The sequence below is a fragment of the Protomyctophum parallelum genome (assembly GCF_964188405.1).
Source record: "Protomyctophum parallelum genome assembly, chromosome: 17".
Classification (NCBI taxonomy): domain Eukaryota; kingdom Metazoa; phylum Chordata; class Actinopteri; order Myctophiformes; family Myctophidae; genus Protomyctophum; species Protomyctophum parallelum.
Window position 1 is genome coordinate 12,307,691 of NC_139719.1, and position 24,414 is coordinate 12,332,104.

The 24,414-nt window shown below is 44.3% G+C and overlaps 1 protein-coding gene across 1 annotated transcript in view; it reads right to left on the minus strand.

The window, feature by feature from the left end:
• The window catches only part of aatkb (apoptosis-associated tyrosine kinase b), a gene marked incomplete at its 5' end in the record, with an annotated part of 65,243 nt that extends 42,377 nt beyond the window's left edge, over positions 1 to 22,866 (minus strand). The window contains one exon of the mRNA XM_083787463.1: positions 22,812 to 22,866. Coding sequence (XP_083643589.1) covers positions 22,812 to 22,866 — 55 coding nt within the window. The remainder of the gene's footprint in view (positions 1 to 22,811) is intronic.
• Between the last annotated feature and the right edge of the window lie 1,548 nt (positions 22,867 to 24,414).

Consider the following 24,414-nt stretch of genomic DNA (forward strand, 5'->3'; position numbering starts at 1 on the left):
CAGAATATCAATACGAAGCAACTGAAAAACACCTCATTTCAATGGTAGTGGATGAGAGGAAGGAGTTTTGTCCAACCACAAAACGAAGAGGGGCACAAACGTGCACAATTCACCACAAGGGTGAATTGTGCACGTTTCTTTTTTTTTCCTTTTTTTTCTTCATGATTTCATTGTTCTTATTATTAATTATACAACAATAATACCAAAAAAAATGGGACGCTCTGGGACGCTCTGAGAAAAGAAAACACGAAATACTCGGTCTGACAGCAGAAATGGAACAAGCTGGGATGCCCTCGGAGAACTGACTGACACACGCACACACACGCTCGCGCACGCACACACACACACACACACACACACACACACACACACACACGCACACACACACACACACAAAGAAGCCATAGATACAGTAGGACGCGATATGGCCAGTAGACATCAGCATATCAGCGAACAAAGAGCATTCTGAGCAAGATGCAAATGTGACCTACAGCGTCTGGAAGAGGCCACGGTACCCCACATAAATTATATGACAGTAGAGCCATCTGTTAGGACTGTGCACGCTCCTACCATCAGTGGTGGAAAGTAACTAAGTACGTTACACTGTTGAGGTAATTGTACTTACGTTATTTCCATTTTTCAATACTTCTATGCTCGTACTCCGCTACATCTCAGAGGCAAATACATTTCATTACTGTGTGTGTGTGTGTGTGTGTGTGTGTGTGTGTGTGTGTGTGTGTGTGTGTGTGTGTGCCGCTACACCACATACTCACTCTAATCACTCCAAACAAACACCAGCACTACAAACTGACACCAGTCTTCCATCAGAGATACAGAGAGAGAGAGACACAGAGAGAGTGAGTGAGAGAGAGAGAGAGAGAGACAGAGACAGAGATAGAGACAGAGAGAGAGAGAGAGAGAGAGAGAGAGAGAGAGGTGAAAACATGGATATTGATGTGGATGAGGGGAAAGGTGACATGGAAAGGAAATGGAGCGACGATCGTCGGCAGTGGCTCAGGAGGTGAAAGCGCCCCCTTGGGAATCGGAGGGTTCCCGGTTCGATACTGAGCTTAGTGTCGAAATGTCCTTGAGCAGGACACTTTAACCCCTACTAGGTTTTACTACTTAGCAGCAGTAAAGACCAATTCACCTTATTCTTGGCCCTTCTCCAGGATGGCTCCATTGCCCTTTTCTGCCGCTTCATTCAATATAGGCTGCAGGTGTAATGCACGAAATGCAGGTCAAGTAAGTAAGTAAGTAAGTAAGTAAGTAAGTCAGAGAGGCTTATTGTCTGTTAAAGAAAGAAAAAACAGGTGCGCTTCCTCTGGAAACTGCCCTTGATTGAGGCAGTTGGTGCTCAGCTTTAAATATAACTGAAAACATAAACCAACTAAATGGAAAATGCGGCACTCCAAAATAAAAGATGCAAGACTGGCTCAGATGCAATTTCTCATGTTTATTTGAGAAGCAGTAGCCTTCTTCAGAGCAGACTAAAAAGACTTATTGTCGGAATCAGCCAGGGTGCGGGTCGGGAGTCTATCCATGTTTCAATGCACAAGACCTCTGGGATATGGAATGCTGAGGTGGAAGTGCAACCGAGCGCTCAATGTTAACTTAAACCCCAGCTGCACAGGGTTTCCTCGTCATAATTCCACGGGTCCGCCTGCAGTTCACGCTCTAACCACTGTGGAGAGTCTCCCTGGGGGCTTGATACCCAGGTCACAAGATGGTCACTGTCATGCAGCTCCCGGACCCTGCTGTTGATGGCCGTGCCCCGGCCCGCGGGCGGCTCCGCCTGAGCTGGCCAGTGTTTATGGCGTTCCGGTGTTATGTAACAGCCCCTCTCTGTCCCTGACACCTGACTGAACAAAAACACCTGTGTGTGTGTGTGTGTGTGTGTGTGTGTGTGTGTGTGTGTGTGTGTGTGTGTGTGTGTGTGCAAGCACTGAAGCACACGTCTGAGTGGCTCAGTGCCCGGTAGAGTGGCCGATGGGAACCGTGAGGCTCCCAGTTGGATCCCAGGCTCCCTTGAGCAAGACGTCTGAACCCTTAATTGCTCCCGATGTGCAGGTTTGGTGCCTTGCATGGTTTCCTCTGCCATCTGTGTATGAATGGGTGAATGTAATGCACACTCTATACTGTATGTAAAGCACTATACAAATGCACCAATTACCATTACAACAGTATCTTTTTCAAACTTTTGAAAAAACACTACAATACTAATAATGTCCTGACCTTACCAGCAGCCAGTAGCACACGTGCCATAACCCAATTACACAGGAAGCTGTAATTCACAGCCACTCACCACGGAACACACATCCATCTCTCTAGAGAAACCACTTTATCTGTGTTCAACAGCCCTGTACGAAGTTGAAAACTGAACTCCGCCTCGTTTCTCGCTGACCGATGGTGTATCTGTGCGGATGTGTGTGTGTGTGTGTGTGTGTGTGTGTGTGTGTGTGTGCGAGCGAGCGAGCAAGCGAGTGTGCATGTGACATGCACACATGTCGTTTCTCTACCTGAAATGTGCTACCCTCAGTAACTCGGCATGCGGAACAGCATTGGCCCGGAGTCCGTTTCGCTTTAGCAGACAGCCTCAGTCACATCTGCTGTGGCAAGGTCTGCATGTGGCTGAGACTTTTAACGGATGGCCAGAGAATGATGGCGCATAGGGAATATTCAGCGCGTAAAAGATAAACAGTCGTCGTACACTTAATCTCTACAACACAGCATCTCTGGGATATTTATTTACTTGTGCTTATCATCTGTACGCATTCTGCTGCCACGCGTGTAGTGCAGACCAGTGGAGGTGGTATGTGCGTGTGCGTGTGTGTGTGTGTGTGTGTGTGTGTTAGTGGTGTAAAGAATTATCGATTCAGCAATACATCGCGGTTCAATCGATAATCTGTAATATATGTAATATAATCTGTGTGCGCTCGCTCATGCACACAGATCGTGTAACTGTAACACACACACACACACACACACACACACACACACTTTTTACCTCAGCCTAGCACTTTCCCCATTTTATATTTGTATGTTCATTGTATTGTTTTTATACTGTGCTGAAATAACAAACAAACCACAGCCAGGAAATAGTTGCACTCTCTGCATCCCTCCTGCTGACACACACAAAAAAGTGACGTGATTAATCTTCCCTCCTTACTTGCCTCCGCCATCTTTGCTCTGCTCTTCTCTCCTAGAAGTATTAACATTACATCAGCGTTTGTCTGTCCCGCGGGATCTGGAGATCTCTTTTGTCATGTATAGTTATTCAAATCTCCGGTCGCTAAAGCTGCATTGAAGCGATCACCAGAAGAAATACCGGCAGCTTCCGCTGTCATGGGACAGACACACTCGCTCGGCTGACTTTGAAGAAAATGTAATTTAGGGAGGAGTCTCTGCTCTTAGTGACTGCTAACAAAAGACACATCATGGAATTGTATTAATGTCTTCTTGGTCATATACTGTAACAGCAATGTCACATTGACTGACTGTGCCCACGACCCCACGTTGCATAAAATACATAAACAAAGAACCTTGGTTCGGGCATCTGGTTAGGATGCCTCTCGAGTGTCTCCCTATAGGGTGGTCCTCGATGCACGTCCCACTGGGAGGAGACCCCGGGGGCAGACCAAGGATGCGTTGGAGGGTTTATATCTCCAATATCTGCCGGGAGCGCCTCGGGATCCCCCAGAATGAAGTCACTAATGTTGCTGTGGAGAGGGAAGTCTGGAGCTCTATGGTGGGGCTGTTGCCCAAGACAACCAGACTACAGATAAGCGGTTGATGGATGGATGGATGGATGGATGGATGGATAAAGAACCTGTTTCGTTCACCAGATTTGTCAACGGGGGTGCAGAGGATAACAAAAGAGATATGGACATAATGCCTCTCTCTCTCTCTAAAAGCGACATTACCGCATGTCACTTTTTTTAGTAATCCCAAGCTGCGCTACTGAATCTGTCGGCAGGGGCATTCAGAACGTGTGCACATTGAGGATTAGTGGAATGCAAACATAAGCGCCCCCACCAGAAGAGGAGGGCTGAGCATTCTATTGGACGACGACCCCCCCCAGAGGCTAATTCAAGGAAACAACGTTTTTCCTTTTTTGAGGGGCGCTAGTTTGTGTAAACACAAACATTGAAGACAACAGTGATTGGGGGGAGATGTGCCATTGGTCAGAATGAGATGATGTATGATGACGTATGATGATAACACCGCTCCTCACTTCACACAGGTGTGATTCTTTTTTCATTTTTAGTCAATCAAATAATAATCAAATATAAATGTAACCAATATATATATATATATATATACCTGCACTACTATTGAGGCATTTAGATGGACCGCAGGACCGCTACTGGTTGACTAAAAAGTATTGTATGAAGGTCAAAATGAAGGACGAGAAGTTTGCTTCTCCGGTGATTGAGCATCGGGCATTCTCCATTCCCCATTCTCCATCAGCACTTGCTCGGTGGACCAGCTTCCAATCTCGGACAGGACATGAAAGTGACAAAATGCAGCCTTGTAGAGCTGTAATAAACAGCTGTAATAAATAAAAAAAGGACCAAAAAATGTTAGGCACCCACAAGATATTGGTTCATCATGGCGATCCGATAAGATACGATTCAATGATTTGAAATCGATACAGTAACTATTTAAAATACATCAACATTATTTTAATGAACCCCCTTTTTAAAATTTTCTTCTAAAAATTGCTAAATATCACGCACAGTATGATACAATCGATTTATTGCATAGCAAAACCGGCCACTCTACCCCTGACCCGCCGCCCCATTGGTCTTACAAATAGGAATAAAGGAGTAGCCAGCAAAAATGTGTGCACGTCGCATACTCACACGCATGTGCATGTGATCAGGTCTGTTTGAAGAACCATTTGAGAACTTCACACGTCATGCCATTGGACAAGACAGTGGATTGTCAGTGAGAAAGGAGGGCATTTGCAACGGTGTTGTTATGTAAATGCTATTCTGATATTTTTTTTGCAATGAAAAGATGTGTTGAAAAGGGACACTTGTGTTCAGTAACAAAAGAGAAGAATTATCAAGGCCAAACAGTGAAAAGTACCTAAATGGGAAAACAAGGATTTGTGCAGTCATTTGGGGTCAACTGCCACTCCTTCTGGAGATGCCCGTTTGGTCAAAAAAGAGGCGTAGTTCATCCCCACACAATTTGCCAATGAACACTGCACTGCATTGTGATTTACTGTAGCTTCGTGCATTCACAAACCGCACACATAAATAACTCTCTAAAGCTAAACACATATTATTGATTAGATTCTGTCTTGTTGTCTTGTTTTCTAAAACCCTTCCTCATCTATCCATCTCATTAATTCTCTCTCTCTCTCTCTCTCTCTCTCTGAGCAAAAATAATCGGAGCTTCCTGCTCCCCCATAGCCGCTGGCTGTGTGACTGCACATGCTCAGTTACTGTGTGTATGACATCATCAACTCCACGCACGCATGGGGGGCCTATTACATAAGCAGCCTCTCAGAGGAGTGGCCAAGTACAACTCACTGAAGGCAATACCCTACCCATGGTCCTTAAGAACATCACAGGCACCTAGCGCCAACTGTGCACACACACACACACACGCACACACACACACACACACACACACACACACACACACACACACACACACACACACACACACACACACACACACACACACACACACACACACACACACACACACACACACACACACACACACACACACACACACACACACACACACACACACACAATCGATTACATTTTGACCAATTCATGCTTGCTTATAAGGACATGCCCAGAATACGGATGCTAATGTTCAAGCCATTAAATATGTCTATGTTGATTAAGAAAATGTCATCCGGATTCAACTGTTACTGATCCAATGAATGGATTTTTTTTTTTTGTATTTTCTCACCCAGTGTCATGTCCAGTCTAATCCTGGGCGCTACTATCCCTCTGCCAACCTGGGGAGAGCAACGGACTGACCTCATGCTTCCTTCAATGCATGAGGAGTCCAAGCCGCTTCTTTTCACCTGACAGGGGGGAGTTTCGTGGAAGGAAGTAAGGAACACGTTATTCCAGTTCCCCCAAAAAAAAAAAATCACCCCCCTCCCCCATCAGGCACTCCAGCTGGCCAGGGGGAGGCAGTTTAGAGACACGGTTGTGACACAGGGAGAACATGCAAACTTCATACAGAAAGGCCCTTTTGCCAACCCCACCCACCCCACCAACTGATGGAGAATGTAGTTTAAAACACGCTTTCCATCTGTTAAGAGATATGTGGTCAAATATAGACTCAAGGCTCAGTTGAGTCTCCCACTCACTCAGGAATTGTGCCAACTAGAGTTCCAGTTTGCTAGCGTAAGCTCCATGGGTATTCCTCAACAGATAACTTTACTTTTGAGAATGTATGACTAAACTAAAACCACGTTTTCTAACATTAAAGCCGGGACATTTCACCGCTGGAAGAAACTGCAGTTACTCAATGTTAATAGTATTTGTAGTAGCACATATAATATTAATAACAGTAGCACAATTTGAAATTTGCACCCTATGGCCAGAAACGTAATGACGTCTGCGTGTTTGACTAGGGTTTGACTGGATTGCTGAATTCCTACAATGCCCATAATGCTTTAGTGCACCTCCCCTCCTTGTGGAGAGGGGGGAAGCTGCATGGAGGTGTGACTTTGTAGTCCAGGAAGGAAGTGAGACAACATTTTCATGACAGGTTTTTGGTCATGAACATGGCTTCATGACTAAAATATATATTAAAAAAGAAAAAACATATATAAAAACCCAGGAAAGTGTTTCTTGTGTCCTAAACATCATTAAAATAAGCTCTGGTTTAAAAGGGGTGAAGTGGCCCTTTAATACGCACTATTAATGCTAATGGTGCATGGTAACTTAAGACCTTTAAAGCAAGAAAACCACTTTGGCAAAAGATGGCATCTGAGCCCAGAGAAACCCTCACACCGGACGCTGTGATGAAGGCCATTCAAGAGAGCAAAGAGGACATTGCTAAGCAAATCCACACTAAAACATCTGGACTTCAGACTTCACACTGACTAAAATCCAATCTGCTTTCTCAACCCTCAGTTACCAAGTTACAGAGATACAGGGCCACATGTATGCTAATGAGGAACTGTGGCAACTAAGAAGCATAATGGCAGAAGTCTATGGCACGTGATATCGCAAAAGATATATGATGCAATGCATGACTCATTAGAGACCCCAAAGTCATTAGAGAATCAATGTATAAGGAATGCAGACTGGTATTTAATGATCAAAACAACCTCTTATTAGCTTTTGTGATAGGTGCTTGTGGTAATCATGCGTGATCAGAGAGAGACAGAGAGAGAGAGAGAGAGAGAGAGAGAGCACTCTCTCTGTGCATGGTTTCTAAGCATGGTTGTCATGGAAACACATTTCAACGCATGTGTCCATCATGTGAAGTGGTTTTATGAGCAGGAGCACAACAAGTGGTCAATAGAACCAACCCCTAGCATCCGTATTCTAGGGGGAAAAAACCTTGCGACTTCGGCTATTGTCGGCGAAGATATTTAAATGTAGAGAGCGGAAACAGAAAAGACACTAGTACACAGCCCTGAGGGATGCCGCCGGTCAACCATATACTGTATGAGGTTTAAGTGTAGGTGTATTGTGTATATAGTCATAGCACGCCATAGTACATATATAGCATAGTAGTAAATATGTATAGTTTATATGTATAGTGTATGTATAGTTTCATTATATAGATATTCCACTGTTACTTTCTTAGCTTACGCATGTTTCATGATAAATGCTTTTATGTGATGTATTCCCATGCTTTTGTTCTTGCTTAAATGTAAGTCGCTCTGGATTAAGAGCGTCTGCTAAATGCCTAAATTGTAAATTGTAAATTGTAAGTGTTTAAAGGATTACATGGCATCGTTACTACTACAGTATGCTCTAATAATACATTGTTAGAATGAAGAATGACTGAACATTCAGGAACAAACCTGACGTGAAGCTATACATATTAATGTATTGCTTTACTTTTCAGAAATCAGAAACATTGTTTCGCTGCTGTGCTGTGCGCTTCAACGTTGGAGAGCCTCCCTGGGGGCTTGGTCCAAATGCAACACACAGTGAAGCAGCCTTCATTCTTTTCATTTTTTTTAAGATTTGTTTTTGGCTTTTCTGCCTTTATTAAGATACAAGTGAAGATTGACAGGAAAGAGGGAGAGAGAGAAGGGGAGAGACATGCAAAGGTTGCCATGAACGGGACTCGATTACGCTGTCAGGCCAGAGCCTATATGTGGCATGTGCCTGGACCACAAGGCCAGCGGGTGCCCCTGGAGCACCCTTCATTGATTAAAAAGGGAACATTCCCTGCGTTGACGATGACACAACGCCCGAAAGCTCGACCAGAGGACCTCTATAAAGGGCAGAGGGACAGCCAACGGTCAAACACAACTCCTGTACTGTACATGTGAGTCAAAGTAGATAGAATACGTTTTCCAAGATATTTCACACTTACTAAATCACACAGACACACTTGCACACACACACTTGCACACACACTTGCGCACACGCACGCACGTGCACACACACACACACACACACACACACACACACACACACACACACACACACACACACACACACACACACACACACACACCAAAGTACTAGTAACTCAAAATGGACAGGCCACTTGGAAACAAACCCAGAGAGAGAGAGAGAGAGAGAGTGTGTGCGTGCACGCGTGCGTGTGTGCGTGTAGTTGTCTAGATCAGGCCGTGAGGGAGTGTTCTGGCTGTGATCAGGCTGCTGGGATCCAGGCAGGGCTGACCCACATTCTAAATGTTGGATGAGCTCATGTGTGACCATGAGGAGGCATCATCAGGGGAATGACCAGAAACTAGAGCAAATGCTTGACTGCCACTGCTTTTGCACATCACGTGCACAGAACTGCATGCACGCACGCACGCACGCACGCACGCACGCTCACACACACACACACACACACACACACACACACACACACACACACACACACACACACACACACACACACACACACACACACACACACACACACACACACACACACACACACACCTGTAAAAAGCAAACAAAAACAGACACACACATGTATTATGCACATGCCCACAAACACACACACAGCCTACTGATTTATACTGAGTTGGTAGCCCATATAGTTGCGCTGTGGTGTTTTGTGAGTTTATAGATCTGCTATTTTTGGTGCACGACACGCCGCAAAACCAAGCACATAAATCAGGCAAAACTCTTGTGCTATTTCCAACACTGTTTGGCCTTGATAATTCTTCTCTTTTGTTACTGAACACAGTGTCACTTTTCAACCCCTTCTTTTCATTGCAATCTTTTTTTCAGAATAGCATTTACATAACACCTTTGCAAATGCCCTCCTTTCTCACTGACAATCCACTGTCTTGCCAATGGCATGAAGTGTGAAGGCACAATCTGTAACTCTTCAAACTGACCTGATCACATGCACAGCGCCTTACACGCAATACACGGACATATTACTTATCTCTCCTTGCTCAGATGTTGATTGGCCAACCAAAGATCTGGAAACATTGGACCATGTGAAGAACGAGTACATTCACTCGGGGAGACTGGTGGTACATCCGCGTCACCGTTGCCCCGTTTTGGGGAGCATCTGCTGGGTGGATGCCCTAACAGTGTCCCCGGTGTCTGACACGTTGTTGTTGTGCCTGTGTTCAGTCAACGGCACTGACCTCAGAGGTCCACACATCCACTCACCCATCTATTGAGAGTGTGTTTCATAAAGGCTCTCATTTGCAAGTCAACAGATGCATTGCCTACGCACAAACGGGACTAAATAGAATGAGAAATGCTTGCCTTTGCTGGTGCATCAGTCATTTCCAGTGTTTCTACAACACACCATATGTTTGTAGGGGTTGAACAGCTTTCTGGCAACCCGTCACCCACACAAGGGCCGTCTTAAGACATGCTCTAAATGGAGCCTAATCACCAAAACTCAGTGTAAAGCTGCATCTCAATATATTCTGTTATTCCTTTTCAACTTGAACTCTCCTTTGAAACAGGATACGGTTATTATTATTATAATCCTGGTGGGACACCCCTTTGGTACCGACAGCAGTTTGGCCAAAAAGCGTATAAAGTCATTACATCATCCAGGTCTGTTCTACACAATGCCTTTTAATGTGAGTCTCTCTCCTCTATAAAGGGGCGGCAGTGGCTCAGGGGTAGAGTGTGAGAATAGCTGAATGAAATGCACGATCTCTGTAAAGTGCACCATTTATAATGGCACCATTTATACGTTCAGTGTTTATTTTACGCCCCCCATCAGCACCAGTCCTGCTTCTTCGCTGCTCTCTGAGCTCAGTAAAGTGCCTGAGTCTGAACCCTGTCGGGACATTTCTCAGCCAGTCGGCCATGAAGGGCTGACTCCTCTAAATCAGGAGCTTAACAGCCTGTTGGGATCGCTGCTGGGACTGAGGATCCTCCATGCATGGTGCAGTACCAGCACAAGGTCAACAGATGGAGCCGATATGAGGGATGTGGGAGCACAGAGAGAGTTGATATTTGTAGCTCTAGACCAAATACTGAGAAAGCACTTTCAACCTGGTGTCCCTATGTTGGGCATGTCATTATAGGTGAACATTTTTCACATAAAATAAAAACTGATGAAAATGCACTGTGAGCTTTTAGATTTTCACTGTGTGACACGGTCACCATTGCACGATAATGGATAAAATAGGGCTTAAGTGGTTAATAAAAGAGAGAGAGAGAGAGAAAGAGAGAGAGAGAGAGAGAGAGCATGATTAGGAGAGAAGAAACGGTAATCAATGTAAAGCAATTGACAATATGTGACAATATTGATCCCATCTGGCGATGTCAGTCAAGCAGCCAGCAGAGTCTAAATTAGGCTTCGTTGCACGACATGTCACTCACCGAAAGGAACTGTCAAGTAATTGCCCACGGGGAAAAAAACATTCACATCGCTTAAAATTTAGTTAGTTAGCAGGCAGCGCCATCGACCAGGCACTGTGGTACTCGAGCATTCTGACCGCTGCCATTGGTCAACCAGATGAGAGTTCAAAACGTTCCCTGAAAGAATACATTCAAAGATTTTCCCACATGTTCAAGATGTTTAAGAAATAGCAGATCTACAAGCTCATATCGTGGCACTTGGTGCCACGCTATGAGCTTGTATATCTGCTGATTTTCAACAGCTAAAAAATAATGGTTAAAGTGGTTAAAAGATAAGGTGGTAGCTGATGCACTCCAGGGTTAAAGGCCTATATTTTATACTTACTTCATGTCTTGCACCAAAAATAGCAGATGTACAAGCTCACAATGCATCACAGCGTGACGCGCTGTGCGCTAATCTAAGCTAAGATAACTGAGGAGGTCCATACTTAGGTCCTACTAGCATTTTGTTAAATGAATGCCTCAGCAGGGAAACCGAAATTGAACAGAAAGTTAAATGATCCCCCCCCCCCCCCCCCCCCCCCCCCACAGCATTATTTGCAATTGCATGGAGAAGACAAAAAGCAATAATGGATTAGGTTTAGCCTAGCTATCGTGTGTTATCAGTTTGGCCCAAATTGTTTTTTCAAACGAGTCATTTTGCCTCTCTCTGTGTGTGACAAGACAGTTATTATTGTGATCTGTGAGCTGTGGCAGCCATTATAAGAAGAGACACCATTTCACTAAGATGGCTTTACTCTTCTGTATGAGTGAAACATGCTGTAGTGTAGGCTGTACAGGAAACACAGAGTAAATGAGTGAAACATGCTGTAGTGTAGGCTGTACAGGAAACACAGAGTAAATGGTTTGAGTGAAACATACTGTAGTGTAGGCTGTACAGGAAACACAGAGTAAATGGTTTGAGTGAAACATACTGTAGTGTAGGCTGTACAGGAAACACAGAGTAAATGGTTTGAGTGAAACATACTGTAGTGTAGGCTGTACAGGAAACACAGAGTAAATGGTTTGAGTGAAACATGCTGTAGTGTAGGCTGTACAGGAAACACAGAGTATATGAGTGAAACATACTGTAGTGTAGGCTGTACAGGAAACACAGAGTAAATGGTTTGATGGTTGAGTGAAACATGCTGTAGTGTAGGCTGTACAGGAAACACAGAGTAAATGGTTTGAGTGAAACATGCTGTAGTGTAGGCTGTACAGGAAACACAGAGTAAATGAGTGAAACATGCTGTAGTGTAGGCTGTACAGGAAACACAGAGTAAATGGTTTGAGTGAAACATGCTGTAGTGTAGGCTGTACAGGAAACACAGAGTAAATGAGTGAAACATGCTGTAGTGTAGGCTGTACAGGAAACACAGAGTAAATGAGTGAAACATGCTGTAGTGTAGGCTGTACAGGAAACACAGAGTAAATGAGTGAAACATACTGTAGTGTAGGCTGTACAGGAAACACAGAGTAAATGAGTGAAACATGCTGTAGTGTAGGCTGTACAGGAAACACAGAGTAAATGGTTTGCAAACTTTGCACTGATTCTGAACAAAGGTCCTCCTTTTTCCATTTACAGCCCTTGTTCAAGCCAAATGTGTTTCTTTTAGCAACTAATAGTGGCTTGTTTTAACCCATTCTGACCTGAGATCAGATTCATACGAGGTTTCCGCCGGACACACACTGGTCTGATGAACCCATTCTGACCTGAGATCAGATTCTAAAAATGTCAGTCGTTCTTCGATTTTTCAAAAAATAGCAGACCTACAAGCTCGTATCGCGCCACTCGGTGGCGCGATATGAGCTTGTAGATCTGCTATTTTTCAATAGCTAAAGCATAACATGATGCTGACACCAAAATGGGTGCCCGGTCGGGCCGGTCAGAATGGATTAAGTGGAGTGGGCAGTAAAATCCCCTTGAAGAAACCTCTGTCCATCGAGGCCAGATGATCTGTAGTCTTGGTTGCGAAGCAGACCCACAGCCCGGATGGACGGTGGGTGAAAATGAAGTGGAGTACTATGGACTAGTATTGTCTATTCTGTAGTCTCACGTTGCCTCTCACAATTTTCAAATGCTTCCGTCATACAGTCTGGAGAAAGGATGTTCTGATCATGAGTCAGCGATAAAGCGAAAGTGAAGCCTCCTCCCCACTTCTGTTTCGTCTTTACAGTCGCGCAAATTTATCAGAAAGCAGAAATGGAAATAGAATAATAAAATGTAAAAGATATTTTAGAATATACTTTCGTTAACAGAAATGGCAGCTTCCTTGCTCGGATTTTGGGAGGTGTATAGTTCCAGACTCTATATAGCATTCGGAGTTTGTGGAATAGTTGTCTGGCTACGCGAGACCATCTATTCTGCAGTGCAGAAGACAGTGAGAGACAGAGTAGGAAATGTGAGCGGGAGCTGGCTTTTATTTCTACGGGTGCTGTCCAGAGTGCTGAAACACCATAGGTGAAGTGTACTGAGTGTAGGACGCGTCCACTCAATCACTAGCCTTTACGTTCTCATTCAAACCAGCTCAGGGGATAAAAAAAACTCAACAACAATCCTTAATTTGCTGACAAGTGACAACACACCAATCTTTCAGGTTGTAAATTGTGGGGGCCACCTCACCCCAGGACAGAAGACCACCGCTAACCTGCGCCACATGCCAGTCTTTAGACATGGCAAGTGGCAGGCTAGTAAGCCTTGCTCAAGGGCACCACCATAGGAATGTATCAGGGATGTGTCTTGTATCAGAAACCAGAGAGGTAGCTCACTGTTAACAGTTTGACTGCAGAATGAATTAATCGCAATGCCCCGTTGACTGCCTTAAAAACGTGAATTAAACAATGAAAACGTAACTTGTGTGCGGGAGAATGTTAACTTAATGTTAATGTTAACTCTGTGTGGCACCAAGAATCAACACAGACATTCGATGTAAGGATTAGGAAATAAAACACAGCTAAACCTCTGTGATTTATTTCACTCTTGTTGTGAAACTGTACCAAACCTCACAAGCTCACAACACGTCACAAAAAATTATCCATTATCCATTGTTTCATAAGAATACATTTATACTCATTTCTCATTGCATCACACTGGAAAAGGTGAGAAGATGTGCATGTCTAATTGGGTGTCATGTTTCCATCACTGCCTATCGGAGTTGGAGCCAATAAATAGTAATTTGTCCCGGGAGAGAATGTTGATTAGATTCTCCACTAAAGACAAAAGTCAGATGTTAGTGGGTGTTAATGGGTTTAATTTCTTGTCAATTCAAAACCCCCCAAAAAGGTTTTTTGCTATCAAAGCTAATTATATGCAGTGTACTGTATGAAGATGATGAAGATCTTAATCCATTATTGTGCGAATTATGTGTCCTTTCAAAAGCCTCGCTCTGGAGTTAGCTGAAGGGGGAAGTAACTGCGTGGTGCAAATATCCAATAATTCACAGAGGCACTGGCATTAATGATTGCCTCCGGCTTAAATGTCAGTGTTAATTCCGAAACAGAACATGTCACTTGCAGGGGAAGAGATGAATGCCGGCGTGTAGAAAAAATGTAATGGTGGAAGGAATCACTTCTGGCTCCTAATCTATCTCTGGCACATCTCTCCCTCCCGCAGAGCAGTGGACGAGGACGACAATCCACTAGAGATTTAGGGCTGTTGTCAGGCTGTTGGCCAACTCTGTGACAGCGTGTGATTGAGCCCAGTGTGGCAGTCAAGACTGCAGGCTTGTACTCTGGCTGACTTCCTCTTCCCTGCATGTGTGCTTCAGTGAAGTGGTTTACTATACTCTCAACTCCTCACGGCTTTCAAAATCGATATTAAATAACTTAGCTTTGTCTTTTTATCCCTCGCTGTAATAGATTCATAGGGATGAATTATTAACTGTACACTTTAAGGGAAACACACGTTACATTGCGGAGCTAGCGATAGCCTAAGCCTTTAATGATCAGACAGCCTGTCAATCACCTGGTCTTCTATCCGGGTCTCTCGGGGGTTTCACACGGCAGCAGGAGGACCAAATGGTTGAATAGGTTCTATATGCACACAGAATACCTCTTCCTACTTCCTCTAATAGGCTCTATGCACACAGAATACCTCTTCCTACTTCCTCTAATAGGCTCTATGCACACAGAATAACTCTTCCTACTTCCAGGCCCCTTCCCTACTTCCTTCACTGGTGTTACCGATGATACAGTACTAATTAAGGCTCTGTTCCATTTAGTGTAGTGGTTCTTAAACTATTAGGAACTATAGGAACTCCAGATAATGTGTCTGTGTCCCTTTTATGTCCATATATGGAGGTCTTTGTCAGCCATGCCCAAATATGGAGTCTTTGCAGATGTCAGAACATCATTGTGATGTCACACGTTTTGCAGATTCACCGTTTTGCCCGTTTACATGTAGACAGGAGGAGACAGTGTTTTCAAAGATTTCCACGCTGTGGAAATCTTCACTAACCCCCAAAAACGCTGTTGTCGTCTAATCGGAGCCCTGCAAAGTGCAGCCGTTTTCAATGGAAACCGTTCTCCTGTAAAAGGGGCCTAAGAGTTACACACCCATAAGGGGTCATTTTGAACCCACTCAAGGACACTTTGTAGCAGAGTGTTTCCAGTAAGCCAACATGCACAGTAGCAGCCCCCTGACTCTGTTTGACCAGAATGGAACAGAGCCTTCAGTAGCATCAGTAGCAGCACCCTGACTCTGTTTGACCAGAATGGAACAGAGCCTTCACTCGCTCTGGATTAAGAGCGTCTGCTAAATGCCTAAATTGTAAATTGTAGCATCATCGGTAACACCTGTGAAGGAAGTATAGGGAAGGGGCTTTTCAAAATGGCGTGTGTACATAGAGCTCATTAGACACTGTTTAGGCTCCTTCCTCCATGGTCTACTGAGCGACCAATCCCTTATTTATTACACACAAGCTTTGATAACCTCCCTCTATTTCATCAGGTTCGCTCACGCGACCACTGTGATATTCGACGAATGGGCAGGAACAGATCAAAGTGATTTTCATTCAAATGTGTCAAATCAATTATTTTCTTGTCTCTTTCTTTGTGGCAGATAAAGCTTCAAAGTGGGCTGCCTGTGTGTCTGGAGTCTGGACATATCGTACGCTGCAAGCTGCAATCTTCTGCAATCAAAAACTATTATTCCACAGAATCCTCTTTCAATCTCTATACATCACAATAATACACACTTATCAAAGCAAATGCACACAAAACACACCACCATACAAACGTGCATGCACGCACGCACACACTCAGAGGACCTCCTAACGGGCCCTTGAGCCATTAGTAATCTGAGGCATCTCTGCAGGAGTCTGCAGCAGCCTCGCCTAGCCCATTCTGACCTGAGATCAGATTCATACGAGGTTTCCACTGGACACACGCTGGTCTGATTAACCCATTCTGACCTGAGATCAGATTCTAAAAATGTCAGTCGTTCTTCAATTTTTTTCAAAAATAGCAGACCTACAAGCTCGTATCGCGCCACTCGGTGGCGCGATATGAGCTTGTAGATCTGCTATTTTTCAATAGCTAAAGCATAACATGATGCCAACACCAAAATGGGTGCCCGGTCAGAATGGGCTAGAACACTTCGGGCTGTTCAATAGAGGGAGGATTATGCTTGTGGAACAAGTCACTCTGTCTGCAGTGAATTAGACACTACAGAAAGAAATAATACTCCTAAGCCATCACAGACTGATACTCACTACGCTAAACCACCAAGGTTTGTACATCCTTTGAAAGCATTAGCGAGGTGGGGCTTTACAGGATAGATTGCAGGAGGTACTATCGGAAGAAACTGTTTCTATAGCGCTTTCTGATAGAGGTTCTCCGATCAGGTGTTTTGGGACCGATCCCGTTCACTGAATGTTTTTGTCACGCTCGGCCAATACTGATCTTGTGCGTGAGGGGAACATTTTAATATTTCCAAAATTAATATATGACAAAACCCACCTCAAAACTGTTGTGGGGAGGAAGGGGAGAATGTCTAGGCCTGTCACGAAGATGCAAAATTAAATTATACTATATATTCAATTTACTTTTACTTACTATACCACTATACCACTTAAATTAAAATATTTCTTTTCCAGATCGGGTAAATAAGTTGCTGATCACCGATCGAGTCATTTGGAGTGAAGATCCGATTACCGATCGGTGGCCGAGCGACCGGAGCACCTTTGCTGAATTGACGTAACAAATGGTATTCTTCCAAACCCGACATCATCACCCGGTAGTACTACAGTATCAATACAACATATCTTCTACAACCTGCCAACACAGCATCAATCATGAGCTCCGTGTTTTGCTCAAACCGCGACTTATTTATCATTTATCATTCAGCTCCGATGCAAAATCTGTTCTCGTCCCTCCTCCTCCTCCTCCTCCTCCGCCCAGTCTCATCATCCCTGCCCTTCCAATGCAGAAGGAACAGTAAAGGCTAACTACAGTATAGATTACAGACAAACACTTAGAGCCTGAATAGAAAGGCACCTCTCTCTCCCAATTCTGTGCACTTACCTTCCCCCAACTATCAGCCCAGTATACCTCCAGTGTTTACACACAGCCTCTGTATCGTCTCCACAATCAGGCCCTGGTGTCTCAGCTATAAGGTGAGAGAAGTCCAAGTCCCAAACTTCGGCTATCCTTCTGATCTATGTCCATATGTGCGCGTGTGTGTGTGTGTGTGCATGCGCGTGTGTGCTGCTGTTGTGTGCAACAAGGAAGGAGCCCTCTGAGATATGAGTAAGATGGAGTAACCATGGGTTCTGGATCTGGGCAGCCAGCCAATGCTGCCAGTAAAAAAAGCACTCCCCACCCCCCCACACCACATCATCATAACTGATACAGTACCAAGCCCTGCCTTTTACTGCTAATGATAATGCGCTCTCCCGGGCTGTGATGTCATCCTTTCCTGTCCTGTCCTGTCCTGTGGTCATTCTCCTGGACCTGCACACAGCAGGCCAGGCCAGTTCAGCACAACACAACACTCACTTCTCTCTTCTAACTCTTCTCATTCTCTTCTGCAGTTCAAACCCTCGTTTCCATATTCTGGGGGGAACATTCAGGTACATTTTGTGTGTAGTAGAGGGGAAGACAAAAGAGTGGAGCAAGTACAGAGCCAACTCAGGTCAAGTATAAAGGGTTTTTACCCATTTTGACCCGAGATCAGATTCTGAAAATGTCTTCTACGTCCTGACAGTTTTCTGAAAGAGCTATGTTTAAAAAATAGCAGACCTACAAGCTCGTAGATCTGCTATTTTTCAATAGCTAAAGCATAACATAATGCTAACACCAAAAGGCGTTCCCGCCCAAAATGGGTTAAGTGGTTAATTTCATCATCTATGATCCACAACTGTCATTGGGTGGTTTGGCTCCACCCCACAAAACATCAAATCACTGCCACCCTGATTTGCAAAGCTTGCAAAGATTGTTTAATTATTTTAAAAATATATTTAAAAATCACACCCACGTGAAGTGAGGGGCGCTCTTATCATCGTACATCATGACGTAAAATAGTCCATTTGTTCAGATACTATGACATAAAATTCTCCATTCATTGTCAATGGGAATGTAATGTTTGTGTAGGACAAAGTTTGTGGACAGACACCAAAAGCTGGATATACAGTATGATATAGGATAGGATTTTTTTTTTTTTTGAGGGGCGCTAGCCCCTCCTATGCCCAGCTTTGTGTGTCTGTGTGTACCACGGAATGTGATGATTTGATTGGCTGAGCACGGAATGTGATGATGCACGATGATGTATGATGGTAAGAGCGCCCCTCACTTCACACACGTGTGATTTTTTTTTAATGGCTTGAGGGCGAGTGTCACAAATGTATCATCCGGATATGATTGGCCCAGCTTTGCGTGACGTGGTGCTCAGCACTACTACATTTTCAGTCTGTGAATGGACCTGACAATCTAGTCCATCAAAAAGGGCAACATAATGTCTGAGCAGCAGAGGTAATGCTCATGGTGGTTTGATAACATATAGGCATGGCAAGTGAAGCATAAATGAAGCACAGCGTTAGTTTATATAGGGGCACGCCTCAGCTGTAATCAACTGTCAGTCGGCTAATTGTAGCAATCAGCTAGCTTCACATTCCTCATTCACATCTCGGCTCAAATAGGCTCAAGAGTCTGTCATAGGCTCAAATACTTGTATATGTGTGTTCTGATTCAAGCTAAATATCAATGTCAATGTTTAGTTTAGTTTATTTGATCATGCTTCAGTTTCAAATACAATATTTACAACAATGAATGGAAGCTGTTACAAAACATGAAGATGATCAAAAGGAAAAGGCAGAAACTGAAAGCTTATACATGCCTATCCTACTTACAACAGAACATAATTCCTGATACTCGTAGTTAACAGATTCACAGAACATAAGTCAGATAGGAGAATTCCACCCTACACCAAACCCACCCCTGTGTCACCGTAGAGATCCATCAGGATCCCAATGAGTTACATAGCATACGTTATTGTCTCCACCAGGCCGAAGGCATGTGGGGAGAGTATGTTTTGCACTCCGTCCGTCCGCGTGTCCGTCCGTCCGTCCGTCCGTGTGTCCGTGTGTCCGTGAACAGCTAATCTCGGCCACCGTTAACCCGGTCGATGCCATATTTTGCACACACACTCCCTGGATGCCAACCATGAACCTCTGCCCCAAACTTTCCAGAACGGCCTGTTATAGCGCCACCAGGAGGCCGCTTTGTGCAAAACAAGTTTTTGCACAGTACACCTACAGATTTTGTCCAAACATCACGCAAATTGGTACACAGTCTCTCTAGAGCCATTCAACCAAATGGGTCTTTCAGATTTATCAGACTCCATCCTGATTGGTTAAGATTGGCTTCCAAAGTTCACAGGAGTGCTCAGTTTCAAACAAAATGCTGCAAATCATGAACACATCGCGTGATTTCCCTGAAATTGTGCACCCACATTCCCACTAGGCCGAGGACGAAATGCCACATGAACAATTTCAACTCAGCCTCAAGGTGGCGCTATAACTGGCCGAAAAGTGTTTTTACCTCTAACTGCACGGATCTGTGGATAACCTGGTGGAGACCTGTGCCCGGAAGGGCACTTTTTCTAGTTATTATCCTCATTCACTTTACCATCATTACCAATGATCATTAACATTATTGTTGTTACTGAGTAATGTCATTTTTGTTCACTTTTTTAATATTAACATAATTACAATAAAATTAATGTATTATTACTAATGACAACGATGACTATCAATACTACCATCACTATCAATACCTGTACAAAGAATATCAGTTGATCATACAATAACGTCATCATCCACAATGTACTTAATTTCACTATGATAGTATTGCTTTGCATGTTGCTCGAACGTGTAAACCGAATGTTGAGCTGAAATTCTCGTGCGCAAACATGGCTCTAAAGTAAACTAGAATCCAATGTTGCATAGCTCTAGTCTGATTCAATGTTCTATGGCGCTAATGTTAAAATGCATTCAAGTTGCATGTTTCAAGTTGCATGATTCATGTTAATCTCATTAACTGTCTTGATATGTGCCTGTTGTTGTATACCCATGGGTGTTTCCTGTCTGAGTGCTTCCTGTCTAAATGGATATTCATTTCAGAGACGCCAAGTTAGGATTCAGGGCAGGCCCGGCTATGAGCACAGTGGATTCAGGGCAGGCCCGGCTATGAGCACAGTGGATTCAGGGCAGGCCCGGCTATGAGCACAGTGGATTCAGGGCAGGCCCGGCTATGAGCACAGTGGATTCAGGGCAGGCCCGGCTATGAGCACAGTGGATTCAGGGCAGGCCCAGCTATGAGCACAGTGGATTCAGGGCAGGCCCGGCTATGAGCACAGTGGATTCAGGGCAGGCCCAGCTATGAGCACAGTGGATTCAGGGCAGGCCCGGCTATGAGCACAGTGGATTCAGGGCAGGCCCGGCTATGAGCACAGTGGATTCAGGGCAGGCCCGGCTATGAGCACAGTGGATTCAGCACCACGGTCAGCTCCACACAGATAGTAACCAATCAAAGGTTCCCTTTACTTCCCCGTACGGATGACATGCAAAAGGCGAATGAAGGAGAGTCACAATCAAAACGGCAATGGATGCTCAACAGGAAAGTGTCCATGATGTCGCTACACAGTGATGAATGGAAAACAGAGGAGGAGGAGGAGGAGGAGGAAGTTATGCAACCAAGAGCAGTGTATGCACGAAAGTGCAGTAGTATCGCTCTAACAAGCTAAGTGACAAGCTGTACATTTCATAAACAAAGCATTCAACGTATTGATTTGAAATATGCACCACGTCTAAAACAGCCTTGGGGGAAAAAAGGGGTTGGTACTATACTAGGTACATGCCACACTATTTCTTTGGGATCCCCATTGGAACAATTACAACCCAAGGTGCAAAATGATGACGAATAGAACACATGGATAGATATGTAGGTTACAGTATGCTACAGTACGAGTATAGAAGTATCACAGTCAGCAAAACAAGGATACTTTCTTGATCTTTAAATCCTGGTGGCATACCTGTATAGACAAAATGTCTAGTGTCCATGTATGGCTGAAAACATGTTGTAATAATATATATTATATAGCAATTAGAATACCTGTAACAATAATAACAATGGACCACAAGAAGTGCAGTAGCTGAGCACCTATTAGAGTTTACACAAGTTACACAACATACTCACTGTTTTCTAATCCTATATCCTTTCCCAGCATCCCAGCTGTAATTGGATAACACCACTACAGCCTTATGCTCCAATTACAGAAAGCTTCTCCTCCCAGACATCCTCTCTAACCCAGCCAGGGGTCTACAGCGTTTTTCAGGTAAAGACCCCTATAGCTTAGCTGAGAAAGAGACAGAGCTCTTTGCTGAAAATAGCCCTACAAAGCTCATTGTGAGCTCGTCCCCCCTACCCCCCTCTCCTTTTTTCGTTTCCATACTGTACATGATACTGTACATGATTTCCCCCCTTTTTTAACCTTTAACTGTTATATATGATGTTTTCCTTTTTTACATAGAAGTGTATATTTATACATGTTCTGATGAATTGAAAATGGAGGACCCTTATGTAAACAAGTCTTTGTGCTTTTTCTGGCAATATCCTCAAGTAGCATTTTTTTTGTATTGACCTGTATTTTCGTTTTGGAATGTAGCCTATACCCATTCTGCATATAAATGTGAAATAAAATTTGCAATCAATCAATAAATCAATCAAAGCTCTGGAGATCTGCTATGTTCGGCTAATGTAAAAAGGAGTCCTATCACAAAGATGTGTCAGTGAGTCTGAGGACCCCAGAAGACCTCTGCTCTGCTGCCTCTCGCCTTACGGACAGTGTGTTCCACTTCCAACAACCGCCAAGCTGACCTGATTCACTGACCCGGACGGACAGGTGAACAAAAACAACGTTCAGCACTAATTCAGAGATGCGGTCAAATTCGCCACAGATACGCTGCACACGCACGCGCGCGCACACACGTGCACGCGCGCGTACGCAATGTCCAATCTGAGTCTCCATCCACATTCTCTCTGCCGCCCTTTCCTCCAGTCTTGCACGCACGAACGCGCGCGCGCGCGCACACACACACACACACACACACACACACACACACACACACAGGACAGCTGACAGCATAGGCTAATTAATCTCAACGAGGTGCATGTGTGTGGGATACATTAGAACCGTCCTCGTTCTCATCGCATGCTCAGCAGGTTTACTCTGTCTGATCATGTATTATTGCAGTTAATTAAAGATTGTATCATCAAAGCAACGGACTTGATGTCAACTCAACTCACCTGAGTCGAAATGGGAGCTGAGAGCAATGCCGGTGTTGAAAAAGACCGAAGACATCGTCACTAGAAGCGCAAGCATCTTCCTCCTCGCCATGAAGAGGAAGGGGGGATTCATTCACGGAGCTGTAGTGTTGCAGTCAGTCAGTCAGTCAGTCAGACAACAAGCACACTGCAGGTATATCTGTGTCAATAACTATAGGCTGAACAAAGCTTCATGTTTTGGCCTTTTTCAAACGTTTCGGTATCTCAACAACACGCTCCTCCATTTCTTCTCCATGCATCGTTAAGGGCTGATTAAGACAGCTGCTGAGACATGCGCACCTTCTCTCCTCCTCTTGTGTAGCAACTGGAGTAAATCACTGCATGTCCACTCCAGATATAGGGAACTGGAAGCCCCGTTTACGATTTTACTCCGAGAGATACTTAGACGGTCTCACGCTTATACAAAAAAAATGAATAAAGTGCCATATTAGCAATCAACGTGAGGATCCGGCGCCGTACAGATTCAGTGCCCCTCTCTTTGCACCAAACACTGGACACTGCGTCCGGAGCCGACGACTTCCACTCATCACGGCCGAACTCGTCCGAAAGCTGTGCCCGGTGGCATCACCAATGATAATCATAATGTTATGTCTCGGTGCCACTGCAAATATATCTCGATCCATTTATTTCAGTTTGCTCTCTGCAGCGCTATGGTGATGATAATAACGGGAGCTGTCCGGGTGCTGACAGCAAGAGCGCCATCTTTGCTCGCCAATGTACAGTATGCTCCCAAATAGAATTGCATAGCGGTTAAGTCTCCTAACTGGGGTGTGTGTGTGTGTGTGTGTGTGTGTGTGTGTGTGTGTGTGTGTGTGTGTGTGAGGGGGGGGGGGGGTATGGTCCTATGGATGTTCACGGTGCATGCATTGCTTATGCTTTGGACCCTTACATGCAGATATACTGTAGAAGACAAAATATAGTGTATAGGCTGCTACATGAATCAACAGCCTCTTATTTTACACTAATTGGTCAGTGTTTGTCTTATACTGTCTTGTAAATGTTTTCATATTATGTAATGTATTGTATGTGTGGACACAGTGGACCCCAGGAAGAGTAGCTGTTATTAAGGTAGGTTACATAGTTGATATGAAGGTTCCCATCTTATGTAGTAGGATATACTTTGAGATTAGTTTTTTTATGTAAAGTGCATTATAGAAAATATATATTATTATTATTATTATTATTATACAGAGCACAGCAATCATTCTATGGATTCTGCTGCATATACTGTATATATGGTACAAATGGGAGGTGTGTGCGTGCGGTGTGTGTTGAGAAACCCTAGCACACATGAATTGGGATTCCTTCACACTGGCTATAATTCACTCTATGCAACAGTGGAGGAGAAAAGCACAGCCAGTGCTTGTGTAATACAGTATACCCCTGTGCACCATTAATCTTATACAGTTCAGTATACATGTTGGATGAGGTCCACCTTCCCCCCCCCCCAGCCTATAACAACATGCCCCCCACCCCCAACACACACGCACGCACACACACACACACACTGCTATCAGGGATTGGATTCCCGGGCCAGCCACATGCATGTCAACTTTTCCTTGCA